The sequence below is a fragment of the Aphis gossypii genome, chromosome 1 (genome assembly GCF_020184175.1).
Source record: "Aphis gossypii isolate Hap1 chromosome 1, ASM2018417v2, whole genome shotgun sequence".
Lineage (NCBI taxonomy): Eukaryota > Metazoa > Arthropoda > Insecta > Hemiptera > Aphididae > Aphis > Aphis gossypii.
Window position 1 is genome coordinate 67,938,857 of NC_065530.1, and position 14,449 is coordinate 67,953,305.

The window sequence follows — 14,449 nt, forward strand, 5'->3', positions numbered from 1 at the left end:
ACTCTATGCGCTCCACAGACGTTTGTGTGATAACGTGGAATGCATGATAATCATATAATATAGTATTGTACGATATACATTTTTAATATTAATGTATTTGCCTCACTGTTTTCACGATTTATCCGCTTCTCTGCGTGTTTTTATGTTTTATCGTCCAAACCTCTAAACAATACGTCTTGTTTTTTATACTCCCAAGGGCCAGTCCCAAACTCCCAACACCTCCCAATTACCTATACTGTATTACTGTGTCTGAGTGTGTCTTGCGTCCGCAGGTCCGCGTACACTGTTGTGTGTACTTCCGTTTTGTCTTTCCGTCAGTTTCTACTGTTTCTATACTAAGTTCTTGGTGTTTACTTATTGCATTTATAATTTTTTTTTGTTACGACATTTATATTAACTTGGAATTTTAAACAAGTGTTTATTTATACGTGTACTTCGTGTTAATGTTGATTTCTGAATTGCATAGAAATAACATTCGCCACCATTCGATTGACTGTTTCCATCAGGAGGTAAATATATTGTAATTCATTTATTATTAATTGATGGGTACATTATTATTGTATTGGTAATTAACATTTATTTAAAAATATTTTTAATTTTAAATTGCTTTATTATTATTAAATCAACTTTGTTGTCAATAAGAATTAACTTTTACCCGAAATTAGAATAACATTTTTTACAACTACTTAATTGAATTTGTCAGACGTTGGTGAAATTGTAAATTAAAATTTTCAAACACATTTATAAAATATGATTTTTAATGACCATTATATTTGAAATTATTAAACATATTTCCCCTAAACTGAAATATAGGTATTAGGTACCTATATTTTGTCTTTGGTTAACTTTGTTATTGTCGCTTGTATTACATGACAATAAGTGACAAGACCTTGTTATGTTCACTTTAATTTTTACTTAATAAGCTTTAACAAATGATATTATTAAAAACACATTTTGCAATAAGTTGTTTTGGCCTAGACGTAGCCATAAAAATTATAATTTTGTTTGTTGTTTAAGTAGGGGTTGGAACATTAAGATTATTGAGTGAATTGAAAATACTAGGTATATAATTGTATTAAAAAAAATACTATGAACATGTTTTTTCCATAACAAAAAATATACATTTTTTTTATAAAGTAGATACCACCAATCTATCTATATTCTTTTCTAATTTTTTTATTGGTTTATACTATAAGTATATACATTTTAAAAATAATTTATTAATGTTTTATAATAAAACTAATAAAAAAATGTTTGTATTGTTATATACTCTTGAAACTATTGTTAAAATATAACAAGTACTACAAAGTTGACAATTATATATATAACGTAAATTCAAAATCTCTAAGACTCTAAAAATATGTAAAGGTATAATAAAGATAGCTATTGTCTTGGCTATGTTTATAAGAAACTTGAATGTTCTTAAATGAATTAGTGTTATCTTCTGTAACCAAGTGTATTGATTGACATTTTTTTTATTGTCAGTTGCATAAAACTATAAAATATGTACAAACTGTTATTTATACATTGTCATATAAGTAGATAATTATTGAGTTTAATGCACAGGTATATTATACTCTAATTGTTTAATCAATATTATTATTTATCAAATATTTGGGGGTCACCTGTGGCTGAGTGGGTATCTGAAGTGATGTTCTGACGTGCGCGGACTTTAGTTCAATTCCAACATAGTTATGGGGCATTTTTGCGCCTGGTGGCATCAGGACTCTGGAGCAAGCCAGCCAGTAATTACCAACCCCCCACCCAACCCCCTAGGTAACTAGACTTGTCTAGTTAAACAAGAACTATCTTCATTACCTTGACATGTAAGTGTCAGTCCCCAAAAAGTAGCATGCTTCTTAGTAGGTAAAAAGAGGATGTAAAACTGTTGATTTATTTTTATTTGTTTTAAATATTTATTTATTTATTTTATATCTACTGTTATAGTATTAAATTTTAACAAAAAATTACTTCATAGTTAAATGGCTGATTCTAATTTGATGGATCCTTTAGTGGATTCAACACAGCAAGAGTTTAATGATGCACAAAATAGTATGACTTCATTTGAAAATGATAATGTAGATTCTAACGATCAAGATAGTAATATGAACTCAAATCGACAAGATAATATGAACTCTAACAATCATGAATCAATGGATAATTCATATGATCAAGAAAATGGACATTCAAATCCTGAAAATGAACAATCGTTTGATGATAATGGTAGAGGTTCTTTCAGGTATTTATAACCACTATTTTATACTTTTTATTATCTTATATTCTTATGATTTACATTTCAATAGGGAATTTGGAGATGGTAATGGTCAATTTGATAACAATTATGGATCTAGAGGTGACCCTAATTGGAATAATGGTAAAGGAAATAATGAAGCTGGAAGATTTGGAGGATTTGGTAATAATAATCCTAAAGGATCTTCTAATTATCGAGGCGGGGGTTCATATGACTTTAGTAGTCCTACAAATGGAAGTTTTAAACCTCAAAGAAGTAGATGGTCTTCTGAAAATACAGATGAAAACTGGAATGGTGTTTCTCAAGAATCATCTCCAAATATGATGAATGGTCCACCACCAACATCTCAAGGAGGCCCACAGTTTGGAGAAAATCAAGTACCACCATTTAACGAACAAGATAGAAATGGACAGACTGGAGGTCCGCCTACAAATCAATTGCCTTCATTATTACAAGTATGAGTTTCTTTAAAAATATAATGATTATATATTAAAGATTGTTACATTAGTTTTGCATTAATAAAGACATCTAAATCTCTAAATTAATGATTTGTACTTCTTTTTAAATTCTATAGATGCCGCCTGTAATGCCACCAAGTACTGGAGTATCACAAGGCCCACCACCGATAATGTCTGGAGAAGTGTGGATTGAGACTAAAGCTGGTGATGGAAAATCATATTATTATAATGCTAGAACACGTGAAACTACTTGGGATAAACCATCTGGACCTAATATTACTGTCATTTCTCAAGAACAGGTATCTTAATTTAAAGAAGTATAATACAAAATAAGAATGTAGTTATATTTTAATGATTTTTCAGGTTGAACATCTTGGTAATCCTAATACAAATAACTTTGCTAAACCTAATGAAGGTGAACAACAAACTCCTAATGATGTTGAAATGAAAAGTATTGAAGACAAATCACATAGTAAAAACAGATTTTTTACATATTTAATTGTGTATAACATTTAGTTAGATGTATTCAATGGAAATTTTATTTGACTTAGATAATGAACAAGCTCCTTTGATGCATCCACCAAATGTTGGAGTACCTCCATTAGGTGCAGTTCCTGGTCAAATGATGCCTCCTATGATGGGTCCTCCTCCTGGTATGATGCCTCCTAATACCATGATGCCTCCACCAAATTTTCCGCCATTTGGTGGACCACCACCATTTGGTATGCCACCTCCAGGATTTCCACAAGCTGCTCCATGGGGTATGATGCCCCCAGGATTTGCACCTCCGCCTATGATGATGCCTGGAATGGAACTTAATAGCAAAGTATGATGATTTTATATTGTTTATTTAGTTTAAACAATGATTGAATTTTTACAATATTTATTTTCATTTATTAGATAGATCCAGTAATCTTAGCCAATGCTGCTGAATGGTCAGAACATCGTTCACCTGATGGAAGAATGTATTATTATAGTATGAAAACATCAGAATCAGTTTGGGAAAAACCTGAAGCCCTTAGAAATCTTGATTGTGAGTAAATAATATCATTAAATCGTTTTTTTTTTTTATGTTTTTTATTTTATTTCAGTGGCTAGAGACGTTGCTGCTGCAAAACTAAGAAAAGAAGCTGAACAGAAAATGGAACAGAAATCAGATCCTCTAGTTGATATGGGTTTCCATAAATTAATGAATGGTTCGAATTCAGATATTGGTTCATTTAAAAGAAAAGATGAAGAACTTCAAGAGCCTAACAAAAAAACTAAAATTGATGAAAAACCCAAAGTATTAGAAAAATTGAAAGTTCAAGACAAAACTAGACCTGTATCTAGTACACCTGTTGAAGGAACTCCATGGTATGTCTTTTATCATATAAAATTATACTCTTTTACTAATGATGTACCTTAAGTTTTTTGTTGTAACTATAGATATATAAATTAATTTAATAAAAGAAAAAATGTATTGTGCAATTTATGAAGAAAAAATATCTTTAAATTAATCATTGATTAGATGAATCAATGAGCACAGAATAAAAAACATACTCTTAACGTTCTAATGAAATAAATTAAATAAATAGCTGGTAAAATAAATTTACTAGTAATTATTTTTGACTAAGTTATTTTCAATTAGTAAGGTTTTTAAAGAAGGGATATAATAGATATATTAGTTAAATTATACAAAAATTTGGTTAGATATGTAATGAATAAGGAGGTATACTTTTTTCCAAATATAAACAAACCATTTTACATTTTTCAAATGATAAGCAGAATAAAATTTTTGTTTAAATGCTATTATAAAGTTATTGCAAAGTTCTTAAAGTTTTTAATTTTGCATTTATAGGTGTGTAGTATGGACAGGAGATGGTCGTGTATTTTTCTTTAAACCTTCAACTAGAACATCAGTATGGGAAAAACCAGATGATCTTAAAGGAAGATCTGATGTTGACAAAATGGTATCAAATCCACCAGAAGTAGTTCAAGCTTTAAAAAGTGCCGAAGGACAATCGCCCACTAAAAAAGCAAAGACTGATAGTGGTAAATTTACTAAACATATAATGAATTAATAATATTATTTTAAATAATAAATTGTGTCAATATCATATTATAGATAAAACTTCCCAAGACAGTACTAATAATACCAAAAATGATGTTGAATCTAAGGTGAACTTAATGAAAGATTCAGCTATGGAAGCAGAACTGAGAGCAGCTAAAGAAAGAGCAGTAGTGCCTTTAGAGACTCGAATAACACAATTTAGAGAAATGTTATCTGAGAAAGAGGTACTTGAGATAATTTAAATCATTATTATTTTTAATAAAATAAATATTAATCCTTTTTTTTTACAATTTTAGGTTTCTGCATTTAGTACATGGGAAAAAGAATTACACAAAATAGTATTTGATCCTCGCTATTTGTTACTAACATCTAAAGAAAGAAAGCAAGTATTTGAAAAATATGTGAAAGAACGTGCGGATGAAGAGAGACAAGAAAAACGCAACAAAATGAAAATGAGACGTGAAGCTTTTAGACAGTTAATGGAAGAAGCTAACCTTACAACAAAGTAAAAAAATAATAATAATTAATAATTATAATTATTATATTTATAATTTTAAAACATTATATTGTTACAGGACATCATATAGTGATTTTAGTTCCAAAAACTCTAAAGATGAAAGGTATAAAAATATTGAAAAATCACGCGAAAGAGAAGGATTATTTAATGAATACATGGTAGAATTAAGAAAACAGGAAAAGGAAGAAAAAGCGTTGCGTCGTGAACAGGTCAGTGATCAATTTTATTTTATTAACTATAAACCATTTATAACTTTAAATCATTGTTTTTTGTATTTGTACTATATTCACTGAAATTAATGCATATTAAACATATTCATATTCCTTTCAATTTTTAGTTTTTGAGTGTACTCTTATTCAGAATAAGAATAATTAAGAATATCGATTTGTGAATGTACAGATTGGTGAATAGAGTCGATATTGCCAGTATAGCTGGTAGTGGAGGTAAATGTGTTCACAACACTTGTTTTTGTTCATTTTGGTGCCATTTGATCCTTATACTCTTCTTCTGAATATAGTACAGTAAACATTAATTAACTATTCAATTTTAAATATAAAATGAAAAATAAATAGCATATTGTACAAAAACAAACTATATAATATAATTTAGTTAACATATATTAAATTTATTTATTAAACTATTAAATAAAGTGTAATTTATATTAATGTAATTAAAATGTTTAAATTTAAACTAATTTTTCCAGATGTTTTTAATTTACAGATGATAGATATTGACAATATTTCAATATTAATATTTTCTCATTGTGATTATTAAAATTTTTCTTCTTTCCTATAATATTAATATGGGCATTTAAAAAATTAATTTTATTGATATTTGATATTTTGTCAGTATCTTGACAATTAATTTGTGTTATGTATTATTTAAATATATTTCAGGTTTATTTTTATCAGAGCCCATTTTTTTATTATTATTATTATTATTGTTAATATAATATAAATATTTTTTTTAGTTGTTGAACTATTAATATATAACATAAGATTTATATAAATTTTATCAAACATTTTAGGATTTACTTGGTAATGAAAGGGTCCAATTAATTTTAAGTTCTCTTCTAAGTTTTGCATTGTGCAATGAATGGATATTTTATTTGGTTTAACATTTAAATATTAATTATGTATTAATGTTATGGTTATACTACTAAAAAAAGCATACTTGATTTATTTTATGGTTGGTAAACTTTGTTGTATAAAATTATATTTAAATTTACTTTTATTTATTTAATAAAACTTAAATAATAACCATAAATTAGTTCATGGTAATAAGTATTAACTAATGAATATTAGTAATCTTTTATTACAGTTAAAAGTAATTTAATAAATAATACTCAAAACTATTCATGTTTATTTTTATTTAATAAAATAAAATAAAATAATAAAACATTTATATGTGACTATATTATAATTATTTGACTTAATCTTTAGTTAGTAGTTATGAATTGTTCATAATCAAAATAATTACCAAAGAAATTTAAACAAGTAGTTTTTAATAAAACAAAATAAATTCTATGATAATTTTATATACTGAAAATATAAATTAAATGTAATTATGCATATTTGTATTTTCTCAGTTTTAAAATAACACAGTGTATATATTTTCGACTTAGGTTGTGGGTGTATTAGATATCTAACCTTGGTTGTGAACATATTAGATAATCGAAGCCCATGTCCAAGTTTAGTGCAATGAATCATTTGCTATGTTGCATTATATGCTATTATGCTATGAATGAGATTTTTATAATATTTAAATTTATATCTTCTTCAATGTGGATTACTATATCTAAATTTACTACATTCACAGCTAGAGTCATGGAACCGTATAAGATTTAGAAATGGCCATGCTCATTATGTTATGACTAGGTTTTGTCATCTGTAAAATGTATTACTCTTATTTATTTAAAGGTAATATGGTATTATTTTATTAGTCCAATATTTATCTAATTTATCCATGACCTTGGTCGGGTATTTAATATATATATCCACAATCTAAGTCATGGATATACAGGGTGATTCTTTTATCAAACAACACTCATTATTTCCAAAAGTATTCATGTTTTTGAAAATATTTTTTTACATAGTTTCAAATTGTTAAAAAAAACAACTTTTTATATAAAAATTATATTTTTAAATATTTTTTATCCTTATAATTTTTTAAGTTTTTTACTTTTTTGAATGACAACATAGATTTTTAATTTCATATTCCAAAGCAGAATATTTTTTTGAGTATTTTGATACATAAAAATCGAATTTAGGGTGAGTAGTTTATGAGTTATACTTATTAAAAGTTTAGACAAGCGGAGTAGTGGACAAACATTTTGCGGGGTAACCCTGTACCACTCCACTCCGCGCAGCTAAACTTTAAATACGTATAACTCATAAACTACTCACCCTATATTTGATTTTTATGTATCGAATTACTCAGAAAATTATTCTGCTTTGGAATATGAAATTAAAAAAAACTTAAAACTTAAAAAATTATAAGGATAAAAAATATTTAAAAATATAATTTTTTTATAAAAACGTTGTTTTTTTAACAATTAGAAACTATGTAAAAAAATATTTTCAAAAAAATGAATACTTTTGGAAATAATGAGTGTTGTTTGATAAAAAAAATCACCCTGTATACATTATGCACTGTAAAAATTAATATTAAAGTGAGATTATGTATTATTTTAAATTTTATGTTATTTTTTTTATAAATAATCTGTACTTGAGTATAATTAATAAAATGTAGACTTAAAGTCTTTATTACTTCTTATTTTATTAATCTTTTTTGATACTTAATATTTCTTCATAAAAAAAAAAAAATGGGCTTTTATGTCGATTATAATTTTATTGTGTAATTTATCTATTACAAAAACAGTATTCTACTTATAACTGGATATTTTTATCTCTGTTTAGAAAATTTTAACATAAAACTATACACAAATGTTAAAATTTAAAAATGAGATTAAATGTTTGTATGTTTTAATGAATGGAATTTGAATGGTGACACTTTTGGTCTGTTAAATTAAAAAAAATATGAATGAATGTCAAGAATGTATGTACATATTTGTATAAATCTTAAGTTTATCTGACAATTCTTCAACCATCACTACCAATAACTGGATCATCTTGTAACCTAATACCTTGAGGATGGATAGTTAAATTCAACCCTGGCGGCGCTAAACAAACCCAGTCAAACTATTCAAACACCAGAATCGAGGTAATACCTTATGGATTTTTTTTTTACTTGGATACAAACAGAAAACTCATGTTTACTGTACTAAGTATTACTTGCCATTAAGGAATTTTGGATCTTTTGTTTTAATGATTTTGAAGTGGTATTCCAAACAGAACAAGAAGAATGGACTGCAGAAATTGAAGTGTTGTTATTCATGCTTTAAAAAAGACAAAATCAAATCTAACTTTTAAACATAAAAATTGAACTGGTTAATCAAGCTGGCTGCTAAGTAATAACATTTTGTATATTTTGGTTTCTTTATTAATCATCGCTTCAGACATAGTATTTTAAATGATACAAATACCTAATTATTATTATAGAGATTATACATTGTCATTGTTGTAGAAATGAAATCAAATTTGGTATGAGGTATGGGTATTCTGTTGTTTTTTGGTATGAATATTTTAGAACACTTGACTGTATGATTGACATTGAAGAACAAATATTAAATTTAATGTAGTTATTTTAATGAATAACTATCATTTAAAGTATTATTTAAGGGTTAAATATTATTCATTTTCCACAATATTTAAACTACCTGCCGTGTTTTTTTTTATGATAAATATATATTAACCAATACAGTTTTAATGGATTACATACATTTAGGATTTTATTTACAGGTTTGTACTTTTAATTACATTTGTACTGTATAAGCATATATTGGTTGTATTGAAAATTAAAACATTTTAAAGTCATTAAGCAAAAAGAAACTGCTTACATTTAGTGATAAAAATACAAATGATTTCATCAATGTTTTCTACAATTATTGGAATGTTTGATAAGATTAGCCATCATATTGTTTAAATATAATATTATAATACTTCCGCCTATTTATCTCAAGGGGTTAAATATGTATTAATATGCACATAGTTATATGTTAGTAAGTGTTTTAATAAAATGCAATTTTTAGAAAATTATTGTTTAGTGGTGTATGTACAATGTACAACTGATAAAATTTTTGTATATTGACTTTAACTATACATACATTTGACATAACTAATTTTATTTTCAGGTTTAATGATATTATTTTCAGCATTTTAAATATGAGAAATCAAAACTTTATTTTTAATAAATGAAAATATTGAAATTGATAAATATATAGTTAAATACAATTTAATTGATTAAATTTGTAAATATTTCATTTTGATTTCTCATAATAACATTAATATTTATTTTATGATATTTATGTATTCTTCTCAGAAAATACCTTATTATAAATAATTATGTTTATTAATATTATTATATACCTATTATAATTTTTTAATGGCTGCTTATAATATGTTGTGATAACTAAATGAATGATTATTTGTTATATGATTTGGAATGTTTTGTCTTTATGATAATTTTAAATTCCAAGCAATTTGTAACAAATTTGTTTCTATTATTTAATCTAATCAGTTTACTGTAAATACATTTTATAGGCTCGAAAGCAGTTTATAGAATTATTAAAGGAGCACACTGAAATCGACCGGCATACTCGTTGGCCTGAGATAAAAAAGAAATTAGATCATGACTCTAGATATAAAGCAGTTGATTCCAGTACGTTACGTGAAGATTTTTTTATTGATTATATAAGAATTTTAAAGGATGAAAGGAAGAAAGAAAAGGAACGAGAACATAAAGAAAAAGACAAACATAGTCATAAACGAGATAAGCGGGATAAAGAAGATAAAGAATCGTCCACTAAATCTGATTCAAAAGTAAATACTAGCCTCAATTCAAACTTTATTTTAATAATAAATTATAAACAAATATTTATAGCATGAAGATAAGTCACCTGAGAAACAAAAAGAAGAGTTAAAAGATTCCAAGGATTCAAAAGACTCTAAAGAAGCTCGAATTGAAGCTAGCTTAAAAGAGCGAGAAAAAGAAGTTCAGCGTACTTTAGCTGTACATTTGAAGCACAGAGAGAATGAACGTGAACAACACAAACATGATGAAGCAGTTGTTCATTTTAATGCTCTTTTGGCAGATTTGGTTTGTCTTAAATTAATATGATTATAAGTTTTGGTTGTATATACATTTTATTACAACTTTTTATTTACTATTTAGGTTAGAAGCAATGATATGTCTTGGAAAGAAGCTAAAAGGCAATTGAGAAAAGATAGCAGGTATGAATTAGTAGATTCATTGGAGTCTGAAGAAAAAGAAAAGTTGTATAAGGTCCATGTAGAAGAGTTATCTAAGCGAAAGAAAGAAAAATTTAGGGAAATGCTAAATGAGATAAGTGACTTAACATTAGATAGTTCTTGGAAAGAGATAAGAAAATCAATTAAAGAAGACGTAAGATATGTGCGATTTTCATCTAGTGATAGGGTAAGTAAATTGAAACGTACATATGATAACAATAATTTATAAGTATTGATTTAAATAATTTTTTTTAGAAATGTGAAAAAGAGTTTAGAGAGTATTTAAAAGATAGAATGATTGCCGCTAAAAATGAATTCAAGAATCTGTTAATGGTAAATTATTAAGAGTTTTTTTGAGTCTTGTTTTTATTCAATATCTATTCGGTTTCAGGAAACTAAATTGATCACTCATTTATCAAATGCAAAGCTACAAGAAAACCATGAAACTTATTTTAAAGAGGTTGAAGATATATTAAGCAAAGATAAACGGTATTTATTTTTGGATAGTATAGCTGATGAACGTTCGGAGTTAATAATTTCCTATATCGAAGAATTAGAAAAACGTGGTCCACCCCCACCACCCACTGCTACAGAACCCAATCGACGACCACCATTGAAATAAATTAATTTTTAATTTTATAAACTAAATTATTTCTGCTCTTATAATATCGTAATACTTCAACGATAAACTTACATTTATTTTTATTTTTCAGAAATAATTTTTAAACTTGTTTTTTATTCAATTTATTTGTGTTGTTATTATTAATTTTTTTTATAGGCACAAGTATCAGTAAGTAGCAGATAAAATGTTATCATTAAGATCTTTTTCTTATTACTGCACAGGATAAACTAGTTTTTTAGGATTCAATATTACTATGATTTTGTGTTGAGATTAATAGGAAATGGAATAGAAATAATTTCTATTTTTTTTTTTTTTTTACAACTTTCTGACATTAATTGACAAATTAATTTTATCAAATATATTCCATTTATAAAATGTAATGTATCAAATAATAAATATAAATGAATTATTTATTTTAACATAATATACGTTTGAGGAAAAATTATTCTAAAAATCAAATATAATGTTTGGAATCTTTTGATAACTAGTTTATCCTGTCTGTATTTTTATATTCACGTACACAGTTTTGTAGTTCAAAATATTATTGAAAATACAATTTAACCTTATGTATTTGTATTTGTATGGGTCTGTGAGTATATTAAATAAATTGATAATAAATATACAATCTTATGATTTGAAAATATATCCTAATATTTTGACCATGCCATGATGATAAACAATAATGGTTCAAAATTATTACTATCTACCTTTTTGGTTTCATATTAATCCTATTAGCATTTAACATAATGTGTGTATCAACTATCACTGTTTGTCACACAACGTACTCAATCAAATTAATTTCATATTTGTGTTGTAGTTTTAATTTAAATAAATTGTTTTTAGATTTTCAATAGCTACATATGTAAATGAAAATGTTCCCTATTTTTATAAGGAGAGTTAAGTATATGAATGGACATTAATCATGTATTGACTAAGAAAAAAAACAAAAAGGATAATAATACCATACTGAAAAATCCCACCTCTCTTTTTAAAATGATGGTGATGTATGTCCAATTTATTTAAAATTGTATTAATTAGGTTAATGAAAATAAATAGATAAGTAACGTATACCTGATTTGAAGAAATATTAGACTAGAGTTCAATATCCAGTTAATAAACTGTAAGTTAATATCCAATATCCAAAATTGGCCTAATTTTTACATTGTTGGTCTTGTTGTTACCTTGCCGTCAAACATCGGACTGTAATACATAACTTGTCTTACGCATCACTCCTAAATTCAATTACTCTTTCACTAAACATATTAACTATGTGCAATCACAACTAATTAATTATTCATCTATAATAACGGCTGTAGTTGGTGTATTTATATAACAAGTTTTTGTTATTTTGACAAAATTTAGAAACAGCACCATATTCAAAACTGTAAATTGTATTAGAATTATTGTCTGGCAATGTACACTAATTATTAATCCAAACTTGTGCTAAGGAGATGTTAGAGCTGTTCATTCTATTTGTTTTACAGAAGTGAAAAAATTTGTCACTCATTTCTCAATTATACTAGTTATACTACATAACTAACAACAAATATACTATCATCTATAATAAAATCATCATAATATATAAGTATTATAATTTAATTACAATAAAATAACTGCACTTTTTTCAAATCAATTCTAATATTGTTTCTTAAATTATTTTTTTAAGTACAGTTATAGATACTTATCAAATTTTAAAATTCTTTTGTATGACTACTTTTTCATCAGTATCACTATTTCTAATTTGGTGATTTTTATTTATAACATCTTGAAACACACCATTAAAATAATTGTGTTGTTTGTTTTTAGCCTTAATTCATGTAACTAGGTATTCTATATTTCTATGTTGTTATTCATCCATTTCACAAATGTATATATTAGGATCCCAATTATTATATATTATTATATACCTATATATAAACTATTTCTAAGCCATTTATGCATATACAATATACATATGAACGGTCGTAATTTACAATCGCCGTAAGTATTAATTAGCTGGTATGTACATATTTTCAGTTGAAATGGTGGAATATAATGGAGATTAGAGACTTGAATAAATGCTAGCACTTATTAAACACTCCACGTTTACACGATGAGGTTTGGCTACTAGATTACTTTTGCGAATAATGTATTATATATATTTATATATATATTACTGTAACATTAATGAAATGTGGTGAAATGCATAATATTTTAATTTAATTAATTTTTCGTAGTTTCTCATACTCTAATGTCTAAGGCGTGACTAATAAATAGCATGACGTTACAAACATCTATTGAAAAGTATATTATATTACTCTTATAATGATTTTGCTGTTTACCGTTTATCGTAAATAGTTAAAAAAAAGGGTCGACATGTTTTGAAAATTTTATTATAAATAGTAAAAAGGTTTGGTGAAAATTTCAAGTAAAGGTGTTTATAATTATTTGTTCATTGTTCGTGAGTTATGGGTACCAAAAAAAAAATCTATTTTACCAAAAATTGGATTTGAGGATTTCCACAAAAATTCTCAGTTTCCTAAATTTTTTTTCCGATTATAAAAAAAAGTAATTGGATATTTTAATTTTGAACTCTTCAAAAATAAATATAAACTATACATCCAATTTAAAATCATCCTCAAAGTTGAAAATCAAACATCTATAAACGGGCCCCATCGCCCATGTTAGTTCAAACAAGAAAAAATTAAAATTAAAATATTCTTGTAGGTAGGTACTATAAAAAGTACAAATTATCATTCAATGTAATTTTAAGTCAAGAAGACTATGGGTCCTTTACACACGTGGGCTCCGGTGACGTGGCCTCCCTGGCTCCCCCTTAATCTGGGCTTGCAGTGGACCCACCGGACCTCGCCAGGTGGATCAACCGGATGGTTCCCAAGGTGCCCTGTACATAATAAATGACACAGGCCCTTTCTGGTCACGATTACTTTCAGCACTACCTCCACCGCATGCAGTAGCAGCTATCTCGAAAAACTGTACAGGTGCTTACATAATAAACCTAGTACAGACAGACGGTACCCCTCTACCAATACTTAAAGTTTAATTAATTTTATTTGAGTTTTTGTCGTATAATTGTCTGTAACAAAATTAAATAAAAACCAGTAAAAATAAATTGATTTAAGAATGCTCTTCAAAATTAATAATTTAATTTTTGATTTTTCTATCGTAATAGTACAATA

At 26.3% G+C, this 14,449-nt stretch overlaps 1 protein-coding gene across 2 annotated transcripts; it reads left to right on the forward strand.

The window, feature by feature from the left end:
• Nucleotides 1-146: 146 nt before the first annotated feature.
• On the forward strand, nucleotides 147-11,586 carry LOC114130491 (transcription elongation regulator 1). 2 transcript variants are annotated; one of them, XM_027995476.2, is made up of 17 exons: nucleotides 147-509; nucleotides 1,979-2,239; nucleotides 2,304-2,706; nucleotides 2,826-3,008; nucleotides 3,073-3,181; nucleotides 3,261-3,535; nucleotides 3,610-3,742; nucleotides 3,801-4,065; nucleotides 4,550-4,743; nucleotides 4,817-4,986; nucleotides 5,059-5,267; nucleotides 5,338-5,488; nucleotides 9,941-10,219; nucleotides 10,281-10,496; nucleotides 10,572-10,835; nucleotides 10,904-10,981; nucleotides 11,040-11,586. In XM_027995476.2, exons 2-17 carry the CDS (start codon nucleotides 1,983-1,985, stop codon nucleotides 11,268-11,270), a joined length of 3,417 nt encoding a protein of 1,138 aa, XP_027851277.1. In that variant the 5' UTR covers nucleotides 147-509; nucleotides 1,979-1,982; the 3' UTR covers nucleotides 11,271-11,586. The 2 variants fall into 2 exon arrangements, with proteins under 2 accessions (XP_027851277.1, XP_050053426.1); XM_050197469.1 differs by having other exon boundaries at nucleotides 2,014-2,239.
• Nucleotides 11,587-14,449: the final 2,863 nt, after the last annotated feature.

Coding starts and splice junctions, on each gene's coding strand:
- LOC114130491 (XM_027995476.2), top strand. CDS start 1,983: ATGGCTGATTCTAATTTGATGGATCCTTTAGTGGATTCAACACAGCAA. Junction 3,182..3,260: donor TATTGAAGACAAATCACATA/GTAAAAACAGAT, acceptor TATTTGACTTAG/ATAATGAACAAGCTCCTTTG. Junction 4,744..4,816: donor AAAAGCAAAGACTGATAGTG/GTAAATTTACTA, acceptor ATCATATTATAG/ATAAAACTTCCCAAGACAGT.